This window comes from Vicugna pacos, chromosome 2, assembly GCF_048564905.1.
Source record: "Vicugna pacos chromosome 2, VicPac4, whole genome shotgun sequence".
NCBI lineage: Eukaryota > Metazoa > Chordata > Mammalia > Artiodactyla > Camelidae > Vicugna > Vicugna pacos.
Window position 1 is genome coordinate 119,745,043 of NC_132988.1, and position 17,101 is coordinate 119,762,143.

The 17,101-nt window shown below is 65.0% G+C and overlaps 2 protein-coding genes across 7 annotated transcripts in view; both read right to left on the reverse strand.

Annotated features, from left to right (window-relative positions):
• Positions 1-606: 606 nt before the first annotated feature.
• On the reverse strand, positions 607-8,738 carry HGFAC (HGF activator). Of its 2 annotated transcripts, XM_072946917.1 has the most exons (15): positions 8,628-8,732; positions 7,890-8,070; positions 7,635-7,731; positions 7,330-7,409; positions 6,499-6,621; positions 6,281-6,412; positions 6,012-6,122; positions 5,749-5,923; positions 5,425-5,510; positions 4,885-4,905; positions 4,437-4,695; positions 2,772-2,911; positions 2,159-2,299; positions 1,915-2,063; positions 607-863 (listed from the first exon to the last, which is right to left on the reverse strand). In XM_072946917.1, the coding sequence occupies exons 1-15, from the start codon at positions 8,730-8,732 to the stop codon at positions 681-683; spliced, it is 1,983 nt and encodes a 660-aa protein (XP_072803018.1). In that variant the 3' UTR covers positions 607-680. The 2 variants fall into 2 exon arrangements, with proteins under 2 accessions (XP_072803018.1, XP_006213089.1); XM_006213027.4 differs by lacking the exon at positions 4,885-4,905 and having other exon boundaries at positions 8,628-8,738.
• A 1,859-nt stretch (positions 8,739-10,597) lies between these two features.
• RGS12 (regulator of G protein signaling 12) overlaps positions 10,598-17,101 on the reverse strand; it is a 111,129-nt gene continuing 104,625 nt past the window's right edge. For all 5 annotated transcript variants that reach the window (XM_072946919.1, XM_072946918.1, XM_072946922.1 and 2 more), the window contains one exon: positions 10,598-11,101. In XM_072946919.1, coding sequence (XP_072803020.1) covers positions 10,875-11,101 — 227 coding nt within the window. In that variant the 3' untranslated portion in view covers positions 10,598-10,874. The remainder of the gene's footprint in view (positions 11,102-17,101) is intronic.

Genomic DNA, 17,101 nt, shown 5'->3' on the forward strand with positions numbered 1-17,101 from the left:
GCTGTCCCATCAGGGACCCTTAGGACACCCCCAGCACCTCACTGCTGCCCATCACCCCCCACCATCCCACCCTCTTTGGCCTCAGCCACACTTCTCTATTTTGAGCAAATAAGCCACCACCAGCCCCTGCCTCAGGACCTTTGCATATGCTGCTCCTGCTGCCTTGAGATTGTGGGCCCTCTGGGCACTTCAGATTCCTTCCCCACAAGGTCCTGTCTGGTGCAACCCACCACCCTCCATTCCCCTGCTCTCCTTCAGTTTCACCTCCTAGAAAACATGGCTGAGGCCAGGCTGCCTTCTTGAAGCAAAATGCTGGCCAGGGGTGTTTCCAAGAAACCTGTCTTAAGTTTTAACATCCCCTGCCCTGGGACACCCCAGTGTGTCTGGACCTGAGCCCCACTTGCCTGGGGGAGGGCCTGAGAGGGGTCGGGCTGGAGACTCTGGACAGAGTCCAGATTGGAGCCCCTGCCCTAACTCCCCAGGTCGGGTGGCAGGCTCCCTTCCCCACAGAGGAAGGGCAGCTGGGGTGCTGGCTCCGGGTCCCCAGCCCTGAGGCCACGTCATCTACAAAGTTGTGCTGAGCTAGGGGCAGCGGGACAGGCAGTGTGGGGGGTCTTGGAAACAGCTTTATTGCCAGTGAGGAGGAAACAGCATGGAGGCAGGATGCTCCCAGGGGGGTCTCAGGAGGGATTCACAGGCCGCTTAGGGGGCCGAATCCGGTCATTGATCCAGTCCACATAGTTGGCCACGCGGGTGTAGACGCCCGGTTTGTTGAGCCGCCCGCAGCCGTCACCCCAGCTTATGACACCGTACAGGTAGGACACACCATTCTTCTCACAGGCCAGGGGCCCGCCCGAGTCCCCCTGCACAGTGGCTAGTCAGAGCCGGGCCAGCTCCTCAACACTCCCGAATGGTCCCTGCCCCCTCGCCCCAGCCTCCCTCACCCCGACCCCGAAAATGCCCCCAGAGGAGTCAAGGGCGCAGAAGAGTCAGACGCTCCCCTGTGACAGACTCCCTGGCAGCTGACAAGGTGGCCTCCTGACAGCTTGGGGGACAGATGACATAGGTATTCCAAGGAAGGGGCCTGCCCCACCTTCCCCCAGCCTCATAGACAGGAAGTCCTCCCATTCCCAGGATGCTGTGACAGCGTCTGACCAGTCATTCCCATTTCTAAAGTCCTGCGGTGGCTCCCTCCTGCTTCCATGACCAGCAACGTCTTCCTCAGTCTGGCTCCCCTCACCACCCAGCAGCATGCACCCCACAGAGACGAGGTGGCCCTGGGTTCCAGCACAGGCTACTTACTCTCCACTTGAAATGCTCTCCTCAGCCCCTGGGACACTATTCACCCCTCAGGACACGTGCAAACGCCTCCTCCTCTGTGAAGCCATCCTTGACTTCCCCCCAAGGGCACTTGCTGTACCACGTGGTTCAAGGGGTGGGGTGTACCCTACTCCTTGCCACTTCTGGGCTGTATGACCTGGGAAGAGTGAGCAGACCCCTCTGGGCCTGGCCTCAGTTTCCCCACCTATAAGATGGGGAGTAAAGCAGCTTCTCTCTCTCAGCATTGACATGCAGCCCCTGGAGGAGTGCTTGATAAATGAGCTGCTGGGATCAGCTGATCGACTAAGTGCGCTTGGGAGAACCCTGGGAGAAAAGAGATTAGGCCTTGACGTCGCGTGGCTGGGCAGCTGGGGCCTGCCTGCTGTTTGTGACCTGGCCATCCCTGGCCTCACTCCCAGTCCCTGTGAGCAGGGCCTCCAGCAGCGACCAAGTGGCCTCCAGCAGCAGTGAGCGCCCATTCTGGGGGGTGGCCACCAACAGGAAGGTGGGCTTTCTGCCCTGACCCCTGTCTGGCCCTACAGGTCCTGTCCCTCTGGGCCCTGAGCAACCCAGTGGCAGGCTGTCCCAGCTCACCTGGCAGGCATCCGACCTGCAGTCGAAGTATCCGGCGCACAGCATGTTGGGGCTGATGTCTGCCCCATATACTTCAGGGCTGCTGCACTTGTGGTCAGCGACCAAGGGGACCAGCGCCTCCCGCAGCGAGCTGGAGTAGCCGCTCACGTCTGCTGACACAGTGCTCTCAGGCTGGGTGAGGCTCACGGGTGCTGGGCCTGCTCCCCTGGGCGTGATGCCAGCCCCCTGCCCCAGACCCACTCACTCTCATCCTGGTGGCCCCAGCCTGCAATCTGGCACTTGTGTCCAGCCGGGAAGGAGCTGCCGGGCTCAGGGAGGCAGATGGGCTGGACGAACTGGGAACGGACAGCACAGCGTTCCCCCTTCTTCTCCAGCCGGATCAGGACTGGGTGGGAGAGAGGCCGGAGGTCAGCCTGTGTCATGGGGGCCCAGGAGGACAGAGGGTGGCCATCGAGTCACATGGGGGTGCAGCCCCGCTGGGCAGAGGGCTATGGCCTAGGAGGCCCAGGAGGGAACCAGAGGACCGGCCAAGGGCTCAGCAAGGCTGGTAGGCCAGGACTTCCCCTGGCCAGGCCAAGATTGCTCTGTCACACGGGGCACCCTTGCTGTCCAAACCCGTGCTGTCCTCCTCCCTGCCTTCCTCCATCCTCCCCTGCACCCTTCCCTCCACCCTCCTCCCTCTCCTCCCTGCTCTGTCTCTTCTTCCCCTCCCTCTCCCTCTATCAGGCCCCTTTAGGGTCTGAGGACTCTTCTGGGCCTGCCTGGTGCCCACTCCCAGCCTCTTTCGTGGCTCCGCCCCAGTGTGCACAGAGCACACATCCACGCCCTGCTGCACCGCACCGCGTTCCGAGTCTCACCAAGGTCATGGTCACTGGGGTTGAACACTGAGTACAGGGGGTATGGGATGTACTTCTCTATGCCAAACGTCTGTGTCACGTCAGTCGTGTGGTTGAAGAAGTGTTGGCCCAGGACCACGGAGATGCTGTCCCTGGGGGGGCTGTGCAGGGGCGCTGGTGGCTGCATGGCCCGGCCATCCCCTCCGGCCCCTGAGGTCAGCTCACCCCTTACCCATGGTGGCGGAGCATCCAGGAGACAACCCCAGGTGGGAGATGCCGTGCAGGACCCTCCCTCTCAGCCCCAGCCCCGGGAGAGACCTGAGCAGGGGTTGGGGCATGGGCCGGAGTGTGATGGGGAGCAGTGGGCTAGGGCCACACCCTTAATCCGGGGCAGCACCACCTCCAACACAACAACAAGTGAATTAATAACCTGGGGCCCTCATGCAGGTCCAGGAGCACGCCCTCCTGTGAAGTCACCTGGGTGTCCAGGAGCCTGGGCCCTTCCCTCACCCTCCACCTGCCCATGAAGGCCCTGGTCCATCCACTTCCACCAGCCCTGCTTGGCCCAGACCTGGGACCAGTATGCTGGGGTCCGGCCCAAAGGGAGTGGGTACTCTGACCCAGCTTGGCCTCTCCCCAGCCCATCCCTGGAAGTGGGAGAGGATGCCTGCTCCCCTCCTCCAGCCTCTTAACCACCCCACTCCCATTCCACACTGTGAGGTCGCAGTAGGTCCCATTTCACGGCCGAGTGGGAGCGTGCTGCAGGTCACACAATGGTCAGCACAGGGCAGCACTTGTGGTGGCTGCCACCCCCTCCCCCGCCCCCAAGCTGTAGTCTCTGGGGTGATTGATGGGGCTCACTGTCGGGCTCCTCCGTCCTTCCGGAGCCCTGATCCCTGGGATGCCACTGTCAGGCCCATCCCCTCCCACCGAAGCCCCCCCAACTCCGGGGAGCCCTCCCCCGGCAGAGCCTTGCTCCCATCACTGCGGTAGGAGCGAGGGATGGGCTGGCCTGTCCTGCTCTGAGCCCGTTGGCCCTGGCCCTCGGGTTGTGGTGGCGGTCCTCGCAACCCTGACCCCTCCCCCAGCTGCTAGCCCCAGCCTGCCTTCCCCACCAAGAGCCCGCAGGTCGCGAGGGGCCTTGACTACCTGCCACCCTGGTACCATTAGCACGGTGTGGGCGGGGCCGGGGCCGGAAGGGGCGGGCCCTGCGCGGCGACTGGTCACGCCCACCGCCTCTGCTTCGCGCACGCGCGCCGCCCCGTCTTGCTCTGAGCGGCAAACCGGGCGCTCCCGGGGCAAAGACTGGGACAGAGCGGCGACCCAGGGCAGGGACAGGGATGGGGACAGCACCCCGGGATAAGAATGGGGCGGGTCTTGGCGGCCTCCATGCCCAGTACCGGGCTGAGCGCTGAGTCCCACCTGAGTCAGGGGGCAACGGGGAGCAAAAGGGACCAAAGGACGGGGTTTACACGGGTAGGTGGGAAACACTGGGGACACATGGGTGATGGTTAGGATAGGCATATGGGTGGGTAGATGGGTGGCGGGTGGAGCCTGGAAAGATGTGCAATGGATGGTGGAGTATGGCCGGTTGGGTGGGCGGAGGCATAGATGGTGGTGGGCGGAAAAGTGGGTGGTTTGAGGGATGGTGTGGGGGTGGTGGACACTGGGGTGGGAGCAGCTCACCTGTTGGAAAAGCAGTGGGCTGCAGACACCACCCAGCAGGTGTGGACAAGGCTCCCGGCACAGAAGCTGTTCCCGACGTAGATGGCGGCCAGCCAGGGGTGCGAGCCGGGCAGCGAGGCTGAGCCGCCAATGATGCGTGGCCGCAGGAAGCTCCTCTTCTTGTGTCTCTTGCCGCAGGTCTGGCGTCCAGCTGATCCAGCTACGGGGGGCTCAGACAGCAAGATCTCAGGGGGCGGGGGTTGAATTCTGGCCAGGGATTCTGGGAGCAGAGGTCACCAGATCACACCCCTGGGCTCCTTCCGCACACCCCAGGCCAGAGAGGGTCCTGGCTGCATTCCATGTCCTCAGGACCTGGCGGTTCACCCGCCTTCCTCCCCACCCTAGGCAGCTGCTGTGGAAGAGGGTCCAGGGTTGGGCTCAGTGCTGCCCTTGTGGGCACATGACTTACTCTGAACCTCAGTTTCCTCATCTGCAAGATGGGGAGACCGTAATGCAGTCACGAGGCTTGGTGGGAACCAGAGTGAAGTGGCATACCTGGCAGGTGTTTATGGCCCCCCAGCAGCCTGGGATCCCAGAGCCCACCCAGGATGCCCAGGACGGTCAGGGAGCCCTGGGGTCTGTGGCCAGAGGACACGCTGGCCTCATGAAGCTGCCCACTCCCAGGGTCTGACTCCAGGGGCACCCATATTTTTCACCCCCACCTGCACTTCCCTGTTTCTGGAGGCCACCCTGCCCCTGAGACAGGTTGGGTGGGCCACCCAGAGGACCTGGTGACCAGCTTGCCCGCTCTGACCTCTGGTGCCAGCCCACTGCATGGCCTTGGACCAGCCCTGCTCTGGGGACCCTCAGTTTCCCCCTCTCTCAGGCATGGGGGTGGGGTGAGGAGGGCCCAGGGAGTGGGGGAAACTGCGTGACCTCGGTCGGGGCAAAGCCAGTGCCGCCCCGACCCTGCTCCTCCCGACCCTGCCGACCCCGCCCATCTGCGAACCGCAGGCGGCCAGGCGGCAGTACTCCCAGGAGAGCGTGCTGTCCTTCACCACGTAGCACCAGGGCCTCTCGTCCTTGTCTGGGTTCCTGGACGCAGGGGAGTCGCAGGGCCCCTCAGTGGCGGTGGGGCTCCTGACGTCCCCAGCAGCGCTCGCTCATTCTGCAGATGGTTCTGTTCCTCAGCCCACACTCCTCTCACTGGGACAGCCGCCCAGCAATGGGGGTCAGGACCCCAGGGACAGGCCTGGTCAGGAAGACCTCCCCCCAGGACAGACCCTGCCCGCCCTGGAGGAGGTGGCCTAGAGCGGGCTGGGCTGGTGCTGACCGGCAGTAAGCGTGGGGACCCAGGCCGAGCAGGGCCGCGGCGCCCACGGAGTCCGCGTGCAGCTCCTGGTAGAGCAGGTCGGAGTTCCAGGCCAGGCAGCTGAGGCCCGAGGCTGCCGTGCCTGCCACGCCTCGGTAGTCGGTGCCGCTCCCCCGGAAGCAGTGCTGGGCGGGCGCTGGGGGCGGGACCGCATGCAGTGAGCCTGGGCCCCAGACGCAGGCCCGGAGGCCGGCCCACGCAGCTCCAGAGGCTGAGCGACTCACCAATGTCACAGAGCCGCCCGGTGTGGCCCGGGGGGCAGGCACACACGGTGGTCCCGGTGGCCACAATCAGGTGGCAGGTGCCCCCATTCAAGCATGGGCTGCTCAGGCAAGCTGGGGCAGGGCTCAGAAGCTAGGCCTTGGGCCTCAGGGGTGGGATCAGCACCCGGTCCCCACCCCTGGTGCCCATCACCGGGTGGCCCTGGACCAGCCCCTTCCCCTGGGTTGGGAGGGCCAGTGACGTTGCCCCGCCCTACCCAAGCCACGCGTACCTGTGTGGCGGGAGCCCTCGCACCGAACCTGGCCCCCCGCACACGTGCACTGTTCCACTCGGCCCTGGTGCACGTGGGCCCAGCGATCGCCTTCCTCCAGGTACTCATGGTGGCTTTCATCAAAGCATTTCTCTGGGGGTGGCACAGTGAGTCCCTGCTCCCGGCATGGGGCAGTGCCCTCCTGCCCTGCAGCCCCGTGGTCCTGCGGCCCCACTCACCCGTGCCACAGTCCTTGCCCGTGAAGGCCACGGGGCAGGTGCAGTGGTACGACTCAGGGCCCTGGGTGCTCGAGCACAAGCCCCCGTTAAGACAGGGGACAGAGGCACAGGGGTCCAGGGTAGCTGGGGACACGCAGGAGGGAGGGGTGCGTCTGAGAGCCCAGGCAGTCTTTGTGCCCCAACCCCACGCCGTGACTCTCCCTGCTTGCCATGGGCCCACAGTCCTGCCGTCGAGCCTGCTGCCTTAAAGCTGCTCCTTCTGGGTTCCTTGTGATGTGCGTGCTCTGGGAGGGGATACAGACCTCCCCCTCCTCGCCACAAGCCCTGCCCAGCACTCAGACCCTGGGCAAGTGGGCTTCTGGCTCAGCACCAGGCACCCTGAAAGCCCGACCCCACCCCCCAGCAGATAGCAGGGTCCCTTCTGAGTGCCCTGGGACCCTTAAAGCAGGGCTGCCAGCACTACACTCTGCAAACCACCGGGCCCTTCCCTTGTCCAGGGCTCTTCCCATGTGGCCACAGGGCCCAGCTTGACCACCAGGGGGCACCTTGGACCCAGCAATGGCCAAAGCAGCTAGCTGTAGGGCCCCTGGAGAGGGCAGGGTCCTTGGGCGGGGTGAGGGGGGTGGTGTTTCCCTCTCCCGCAGTCCCCCAGGCTGATGACTCCTCCAGCCCCTGAGGCCTGCAGTAGGATCAACCCCTAAGTCCCCTCCTGTATTCCAGGCAGGACCCCCCCACCTCCCCCAGTCAGCTCTGATGCCCCCCCAAGCTCAGCCCCGCCCAGCCCCGCCCCCTTGTAGCCTGGGCTCAGGCCCCACACCCCGGGGCACCCACCTGGGCCCTCCCGCGGCGGGGAGGTCTGCACACAATAGCCCCAGGCCCTGTCCCGGTCATAGTTGTGAGTCGTGGCACACCTGGGGGTGGTGCGTGCCATGATGTGGGGGTCCCAGGCCAGAGACCTGTCCATTCCAAACCCGACTCACACAGGGCACCCCTCTGACAACTCTGGAGCTCTCTCCCGTTCATTCATTCATTCATTCATTCACGACACCTGCTGTGTGCCAGGCTTGGTCTGGAATAGGGAGGGCAGAGGGGGGAGGGTCTCCAGGGTGGACACAGGGCAGGGGACCAGGACCCACCACTTCCTGTGGGCACTTCCCTCCGAAGTGCAGGAGTGGAGCATGCGGCCGCCGTAGCGGAAGGGGAACCTGCAGGGCTGCCCGGCCTCGGTGAGCACTGCTGGGAAGGCACAGGGGTCAAGGGCTCCTGCGCTGGGTGCTGCCTGACCCCCATCACATGCCCCACTCCCCAGGGGCTGCCCATGTTCCTCCAGAAACCCTCCCCCGCATCTAGGTGTAGCCTGCCACCTCCTCCAGGAAGCCCTCCTGACCCACCTGTGCCCCCAGGGCTGCTGTTGGAGGGGGCTGCCCTGGACAACGGGCTAAGCTCCCCACCATGGGGTCCCTCTGCCTTTGGAGCTCTCATGGCTGGGATTCTGGGGGTCCCCGAGGTTACAGGGATGATAGGAGTCTCAGAAGTCACTGTGGTACTTTGTTCTGGGGGTTCCGTTTGGTTCTAGAAGAGCCGAGAGGTTGTGATGGGGTCAGTGTGGGATGGGCACCCTGCACACTCAGGCCCTGCCAGTGGGCTGATGGCAGCCCCGGGCCTCTGCTTCCATATGGGGGCCCTCAGGTCTTGAAGCAGGGAACAGGGGACACTGGCTGTCCCAAGGCCTCAGCTGGGCCCTGTGCCCCCGACCCTCCCAGAGCCCAAGGAGTCAGACTGAGCTGACTCGGGATCTGCCAGGCCAGCACCATCGCCCTCCAGGCTCACACTCTGGGGGCCTGTTCTGGGGACAGACAAGACCAGCTGTGAGGCTCTCAGAGGCCCCCTGCCCCCCACATCGAACACTTGGCCCCAGCAGAGGCCCAGAGAGAGGGGAACAGCCCACATCCCTGGGTGGAGGTCCAGCAAATTGTACCCCCAGCCCCTGTCCCCTAGGCCAGCCCAGCACGCCCAGCTTGCCCCCTGGCCGGCTTCCACCCACTCCACGCCCCTGCCCGGGCCTCAGCCCTAGGACCTGGGGTGGGCCCAGGAGCCCATGGTCACAGTGCGGTCGGGGCAGTGCTCACCCTGCCCACCTGGGGCTGAGCCCCGCGAGGCACCAGCAGCAGCAGCAGCAGCAGGGGCAGCCCAGGTAGGGGGCAGGGGCTGGGGACCCAGGCCCAGCTCCCCATGGCTCCTCCTGAACTGGCGGGAGGAGCAACAGGCAGAAGCAGAGCAGCCAGGGCAGGTGGGGGTCAAGGCCACCTAGAAATGATTAACCCCAGCTGCCGCCCATGCCAGGCCCACATGTCCCCTACATCTGCTGCCCAGCTCACCCTGCCTGACCTAGCTGTCCCCTCTGGCCTCAGCCATGCTGGTCCTGAACCTTACAGTGTCTTCGAGTCTCAGCTTAGAAGCCTCCTCCAGGAAGTCTTCCAGGGTTACATGGCAGGAAGCGGTCTGGACTCCCAGCCCCAGCTTCTGATTCCCACCTGGGTGCAGGGCTGGCCACTAATTGTTCACAACCAGAGCAGTTACAGGTGCTGAGCCCTTCGGAGGGCCGGGCCTGGAGGATGGAGTGGCCCCTGGCCAGCAAAAGGCCAGGCACAGAGAAGAGGGTGTGTACACCGGCTGAGTATCACAAACAACGTCCGCAGGATAGGCACATCTGCCGCCTTCTCCACAGTGCTTCTGCCTGTCCCCTCCCAGGATGAGCTGGGTGGGACCTCCTATGGGAGTAGAGCCCCGTCTGCTGCCCTAGCTCAGGGGTGCCCAGGAGTACCCCCCACGCCATTGCTCCCCAACCCCCGGCCCCAGGACTCCCATGGCCCTGGGCTTCCTCGTCACAGCCTGGACCACCTGTGCCGTCCCCTCAATCTGTCCCACTCTGCCTGGCATCCCATCCCAAGCCCTGGCCAGGCACCTAGGGGCCACCCAGGGATGCAGAGGCCTGGCTTGGGGGTCCTACCTAGGTCTGGATGTGCCTTGCTCCACATGTCTGTGAATGGGGATGGGGTATTGCCCCCTGGACACGGCTGCAGTCATCCCCGACCCAGCCCTAGAGTTCATGACTGGGGCTGTGGACAGAGCTATTGTGGGAACCTCTTCTGTGATTTCCAAGTGGCCACGGAGGTGGGGGTTCCCTGGGCCCCCACTAGTCAGCTCCACTGCCTGCACGGGGACACTGCAGCTGCCTCACTGGTCACAATCCCTCTGGGTCCCTATTTCCCCGTCTGTGTAGACGGAGGGAGTGCAGAAGCTGAGCAGGGCCCCAGCTTGGCATGCAGTGGGTGCTGGGCCCCTCCCTTCCATTCAGACGCCTCCCCTGGGCCCCTGCTCAGCACACAGCTCCCCGGAAGCATCCAGAACAAACTCTGCGGCCTGGGGCACTCATGCTGAAGGCCCTCTCTGAGAAGCCTGACATGTGTGACAAGACTGCCCCCCAACTCAGAGGAGGAAGGAGTGCAGGCGGCCCTCAGCTCTTAGTGTTGGGGTTCCACCGTGGCACCTGGGCCAGAGCGCCATCTCTGTCCGCTACAACCCAGCACCCTGCCATGGCCCTGCCTGCTGGCCTGCCTGCCACCCCGGCCCCTCCTGACTCGCTCAAGCCTCAGGGCCTTTGCACAGGCTGAGGCTCTTCCCCACCCCTCCTCAGCGGGGCAGTCAGGTTTCCCCTGAGATGTCCCTCCATGGACAAGCCCTGCCACACCACCCCTCTAAATGCGGCCAAGGGCGAAAGGACAGGGCAGGGTGGCCTAGACGACCCCCAGGGCAAGCCCTGCCCCCACCGGCAGCCACGCCGGGGAGGAGAGCCTGCACTGACCTGCGGGACGTGGTGCGAGTGGGCAAGCCCGGGCCTTGACCCGGCAGAGCCATGTCCCGCTGCCTGCAGGCTAGGCCTTTCCTGTCAGGTCGGCCTTCTTCCTTTGCCACCTTTGACTTCACCACCCAGAGCCCCTTTTCTCCCCGCCCCTCTTCCGATGCATGCACGCGCCCCATGGGGGCACGGCTCTCCGAGGGCGGGGTCTGCGCCCAGTTCCCAGCACGAGGCCGACGCTCCAGGTCCTCAAAGACACTTTATTGAGGGAAGGCCGGACGCCGAGTGGCGGCAGCAGGCAGGCGCCGAGCGGCCCTCTGGGCCAACCTTGGCGATTGTCCGAGCCCGGGCCCCTCCGCCCTCTCCTGGTTCGGCTCTCGAAGGCGTGGTGGCCGAGGAGGCCCAGGCGGGTGTAGGCTGCCCCCAAGGGATCCTGTTCTCCACGTGTACGGCCAGCAGGGCAGCTCAGGCACAGGGGCAGGAGGGGTGGCCTTCAGGGACAGGTCCGCAGGCAGCCTCAGACGAAGGTTGCGTGGTGTGGGCTGGCCTTGGGCTTAGCAGGCCCACCCCGGACAGGACTCAGGCCAGGGTGGTCTGACGTTGAGGCCCTGCTGGCCCGTGATCTCCGGGGGCCTGTCCGTACCCCTGGAATGCTGCTGCCCAGCCCAGAAGCTGAGCCAGTGACACGGTCCACGTCGATGATCGAGTTGACCTGGGGGCCTCGGCTGCTTCGGGCCCCACCTCCTGTCACAGGGAGAAGAGAGAGGCTGTCACCTGTTGGCCCGCCCTGGGCTCTGGAAGCTGCCCACCCCCCTCCTCCCACAGGTGCTGTCAAGGGGTTCCTGAAGCACCCAGATGCGTCCCAGGGGCAGGCAGCCTCCAACCTCGGGCCCCTCAGCCTGGCGCAGGCGTGTGGAGAGGGTGGGCCAGCAGCATGGCTGGCTGCAGGCTGCCAGCCTTGAGCCTCTGGTTACACAAGCCGGCGGCCCCTCCTGGGCCCCACCGTGTGCCCAGCAGTGGGGCGCCCTCTGCAGACACCCCATGCAACGAGGAGGGTCCGGTCCAGTCAGGACAGAGGGGGATGGCTCACCAACTTGGGCGCCGTCTGCCCAGCCAGGTCTCCCCTTGGGGGAGCTCAAAACTGAGTCAGCACCTGAGCCCCGGCAATGCCCCAGAGGCCACCCCACCTCCTCCTGACCCTCCCCAGGGGCGTCAGGGTGACTGAGCTGCCCTCCTGGGGGCTGTGAGTGGGGGCTATGCACCCGGTGTGGGCTGCGTTGCAGGAATGAGGGCTCCATGCCTGGGGGTGGGGGAGGGGCTGGGATAAGAGGTCCCAGGTCCCTCAGAGGGACGCAGTTGCCTCTGGGGTGGGGTTTGGGCACCTGGGAGCAGGGTGTGGGAACTTCTCACGAGAGCCCCCAGCCCCACCTCACCCATGCCCAGCAGGCCCCGTGCGGCCCATCCACCCCACCCCCACTGCGGCTCAGGAACAGAGCTGGGCCCCCTTCGCTCCTCCACAGGGGGCTGTCTGCAGAGGCAGTAAGTGGCGTGAGACCCTCTGTCATGACAGGTTACAGGGGCACCCCTTTCTGGGCTTGTGGGGAGGACCAGGGCCCTCACCAGGCCCCTCGGTCTCCACCCACAGGCCTCACTAACAGGCCCCTTGGAAGGCTGTAGCTCCCAGGCCAGGGTAAGGCAGAGCCTGGGCCAGGCCTCCAGCCCCCCAGGGCCCTCTTACCCCACCAGTGCGGTGGCCCACCTGCCTGATGCCTGGGCCCACATCCTCCGCCTCCCAGACTCTGAATCCTCCCCAGGCCCTCCTCCACACAGTCCAGCCCCACCGCCAACACCACGAGCCAAGTGCCCCTTCCTCCACCCCAGCCCCTCTTCCAGGTCCTCAGTGGTCGGCCAGGCCTCTGCCTCCAAGCCCCCACCTCACCCCCAGGAATTCCCAGGCTGCCTGAAACTGCCCTGGAAGCTTCTAGACCCTGGGGTGGTCAGCCTCACCTCCCTGCCCACCACCCCCAGGAGGCCCATCTGTCTCAGAGCCATCACTGCTCTGGTCCCAGGTGGGGCCCCTGGAGGACAGAGGTGCAGCCCCCAGGACCCAGTGAAGGGAGGGCGCAGGGGGGCCTGGCAGGTGCCCACAGCCTCAGTCCCTCAGTGTGCTCCTCAGGCCACTCCCAGAACAGCGCCGCCTGGGTTAGGACCACGGGCGGGGTGCCAGGCCCTAGTCTGTCCAGGTGTGGGCGGGAGCCCAGAATACCTGGGGGGTGTCCTCGGTGAGCCTGGCTCCCAGGACCCTCAGGCGCCTGTGGGGGGCCCAGCCATGGCCCCCAGGGACACGGCGTCCTGCCACTGGCTGCCCCTCCCTGGGTGTCAGCTGCCTGGTCTTGCTGGTGGAGGTGAAGGCCCTGCTCCCTCCATGGGTCCGAGGCCTACAAGCGAAATTGAGGACAACCATGGGGGTCAGGAGCTGCTTCGGGGCCCCTAGCACCCCTGAGGAGAGTCTCAGCCTGCAGGCCGAGGCCCGTGGTCCCCTCTGACCTAACCGGACCAAATCTGTCCGAGGCCCGGCAGAAGGGCCTCTCACCCGCTTCCTTCCCCAGCGCGTACGCACCGGGGCCTCACACAGGGCTGCTCAGGCCACGTGGGTCCTATTGGGCAGGTCCAATGGCTGTGGAGCAGTGGGAGGGGTTTTCAGGAAAAGCTGCCTCTTTTGAGTTCCAAGGGTCCACATGAACAGCTGTGACTAGAAGCTTCTTCCAGGCAGTCCTTTAGTCATTCAACAAACATCCTGCTAAGGCCTGCCGGGACCTACCCTGTCCCCTGCTTGTTGCTAGGTTCTGAGGCCCAGGAGATGATGGGGTGGGGCTGGTCTTCCCTTGAATTCCAGGCCATGTGGAGAGTCAGGGCTTTGCCCCTCAATTGTTTGTCCCCATTTGGGGCATCTGTCTGGAGCATTCAGAGGCCTGCAGTCCCATGTGTGTTCAGGGTCACGGCCCTCTCCTGTCCTGCCCCTTTGGACTCCTGGGAAGACAGAGGCCTGCAGGAGACGGGGACAGCTCAGTGGGCTCAGGATGGCGAGGGACGCCTGCTTCTGGGGACAGGAGGCTTGCCCACAGGCTAATTACCTGCATGTCACAGGGAGGGTGGCAGCGGTCCAGGCCCTTCCTGCCTGCCCACCCACACTTGCTCTCCTGAGGAAGTGGCATACCCAAGCTGGTGACTTAGTAGCAGGGCCCAACCCCGTGCAGCAGGCGGGTGTCACGGCCTCTCAGGCTGCCCTGATTATTTGGGGGCCTCATGCCACACTGACACAGTGTCCAGTGTCCCCAAAGACGTGTCCAGTTAGCAGAGCAGTGGGGAGCCCTCAGCCCACTTCGCAGCCGTTATGGTAGCTCTCCCGCTCGCTTGCCCACGGCCCACCTGCCAGGGGTCGCTGTAACCTAGTAACTTGGTTTCCATGGGAATGAGGGGAGCCCTCTGCAGACACCCCATGCAATGAGGAGGGTCCAGTCCAGTTGGGACAGTGGGGATGGCTCACCCACTTGGAAGCCGTCCACCCAGCCAGGGTTCCCCTTGGGGGAGCTCAAGACACCACAGACCCTACCCCTCTGGCAGACCAAATTCTGTGGTTCTGACTCTCTGGAGCCCCCATCATAATCGGGACCTCAAAGGTCCCTCCCAAGAGCCTGGACACCTCACTTTACTGAGGGGATTGGCCCTAAAGGCTCCAAGTTGGGAGAAGGTGGAGGTCCAGTCAGGGCCCTCCTCTTGGGGACAGCAGGGTACAGGGCTGCACTGGTGGTGGAGCCAGGACGGGGGCATGGCTTGACCCCTCGGCCACCTCTGGCTCTCTCTCAGGATCCAGCCTCAACCCCACGGTCCCTCCTGCCCCCAGAGAGAGCCACAGTCTAGCCTCAGCCTCCAGCCCTTCTGGGCCATCCCAAGGCCTCTGCTGGCCCTGGGCCCCCCATCTCACTCTGCCTGCCTCCATGGAGACTGACTGGGTACCCCTGAGAAAGCTTGAGGACGGCCCGACCAAAGTCCTGTTCCTGCTCGTGACACGCACGAGGTCTCCCGCCATTCGGTCTCCAGCTCAGACTGTGCTGAACCCCTCCTCATGCAGCAGATCGGTCCTGAGCACCTACTGGGGGCCAGGACTCCAGCACACAAGGGGTGGGTGGCAACTTGGATGTCCTGAGGCCTCTCTGAGTGCAGGCTTGCAGGTGGGGATGAGGGGTGGGGGGCTGGAAGGTCACGCTGCCAGCCACTGGTGGCCCGTGGCTTCCACTCTGAGGGGCCCAGAGGTCAGGTGGAGCAGACCAACGGCGAGGCATGTGGGGAAGACAGAAGAGGGGGATGGACAGAGGATGGACGGGCAACAGGAGACCCAGGGCCGTTGGCCTGAGTGGCCAGGAGGATGGAGTAGTCAGAACTTCGGCCAGGGGTCTGGGGCAGGGGTGCTGGGCCAGCCCGGTCAGCCTGAGAGGACTGTGGAGTGGCCAGGCTGGCCCAGGAGCTCCCAGGCACTAGCAGGAGAAGGTCCACGCAGCTCCGGCCAGGCCAGGGCCAGGCCAGGGCACAAGAACACACTGCTGGAAAGGGCGTTCTGGAGAGCGCCCCTGCAGAGGCCGCCCTCCTGGGACTTCCGTGTCCCAGGAAAGCAGGCAGCCACTCCAGGTCACATCACAGTTTGTGCTGGGGAGGCTGGCTGGCTGCCCCAGAAAGCAGGTGTGCACGGGAGGCGCGTCCCCCGGCCACCCAGACAGAAGGGCCAGGCCTCTACTGGAGAGAGGGGACATCTGAGTGGACAAGTGCAAACGTGGCGGGAGTGGGGGTGGATACAGGGACAAGAGGCTGGACCCTGGGCTGGGGAGAGCTGCACAGCTGGCCCAGGAGCCCCGACACCCCTGGGGTCGGGCAGCTGGACCCCCTGTGGCTGTCGTCCTGTCACAGCTGGAGCCAGGCAGGCTTCCCCAGTGTCTCCAGCCCAGGGCTTCTGCCTCAGCTGGGACTGAGCAGGTGTGACACACGGAGACCGTCGCTGGGGTCCAGGCTGGGGGAGTGGCTGGGCACTGGGCAGCCCGGTGCAGATCGGCTCCCAGGACTCATGGCCACACCAAGGGCATGTGGTCTGGGCACTTTTCCTGCCAAGGTAAAAGGTGTGGCCCTGGAGTGGGCATGTGGCCTCTGGTTAACACTAGCCCCGTTCCCATGGAAACCAGGTTGCTAGGCTACAACGACCCCTGGCAGGTGGGCTGTGGGCGAGTGAGCAGGAGAGCTACCGTAACTGCTGCCAGGGGGCTGAGGGCTCCCCACTGCTCTGCTAACTGGACACATCTCTGGGGACCCTGGACACTGTCAGTGTGGCATGAGGCCCCCAAATTGGCTGACTTCTGCCCCACCCAGTGAGCAGCATGTCCTCGTGCTGGGCCCCCGGGGACCCAGGCCAGGACGGATCCCTTGCGAGTGCTCCTAGGGGAGGGCTGGACGGGCACTGCGGTAGCCACAGGGCCAGCTGAGGACGGGGGCAGGGAGCCCAGCTGGCCTGTGGGCCCCCCGAGAGTCTGGCCTCCTGGAGGGGCTGAGGGACTCTGGGCCGGGACCCGGACCCAGGCCCCCAGTGCCAGCACAGCCAGGTGCCTGGGTGAGGGGCTGAGACGGCGGTGGAGGGGTGGAGGGATGGAGGGCCCAGCCACTGGACTGAGGAAGGGGCAGTTAGGGAGAGAAATCTCCAAACCTAGGGCCCAGGGAAGGGCTCCAGACACCCCCTGGAGCAGACTTCTCCCAGACCCCACATGGTAAGGCCCGCACCCTGGGGTCCTGTGTCACAGCTGATCGCTCAGCCCAGGAGCCAAGATGAGGACCTGCCGGCCCGACAACACCTAGGGGTGGAGTGGGTGCTGGGCCGGGGCTTCGGTCAGCGCTGGAGACCACTCCTCAGCTGGCTCTGGACACCTTCACCCAAGACCCTGTTCAACAGACGTGCCTTCCTCCCTAGGGAGTAGCGCCGTCTGGGGGCGACTCCGACAGCCTTGCTGTGGGCACAGGCGCCTCCTCCCACTGGGCGAGCACTGCCCTCTGCACAGCCGGGGACACTGACTCAGAACCTGACTCTCGCTCTGCCGGGACCTGAGGTCCCAGCCGGTCCTCCCCAGGACAGGAACTGCCAGAGCACGCTCACCAACTCCCAGAGTTTTGTTGGAAACCAAACAGGTCAGAAGGTGGCTGGGAATTTGGACCAAATCCCCTGCAGGGAAGGTGCGCCCTACAGTACAGGCTCCATGCCGGGGCCGCGTGTCCCTCTGAAGACCACCATCTTTCAGCCACACTGGGCACTGACAGTCCTTTACATACGTGGGTGCTGAGGACTAAGGGCCAGGTGGACAGGCAGCACGGCTCCGAGGGAGACCCTCCCTGGGTGGGGGCGCACTGCTGGCAGCCTGGGGTGGGAGCCTGGGGACCCAACGGCACCATCACACGGGATGGAGGGGCCATGGCGGCCACCACACTGCTGGGCAACAGTTCATGGCAGCTGGAATTGGCGAGAGTAACTCCGGGTGAAACCCGCCTTCTGGCCCCAAGAATACGGAAGCTGGCCCGGGGGGTACGAGCAGGCTCTTCACTGGGACTAGGAACCTTGGGTGTGGTTCCCATGTCACAATGGACGTGGGGCTCATGGACCAGCGGGGGATCCATCTGGCAAGGCCGACAAGGAGGCTGTCCCCCAGGGGCCTC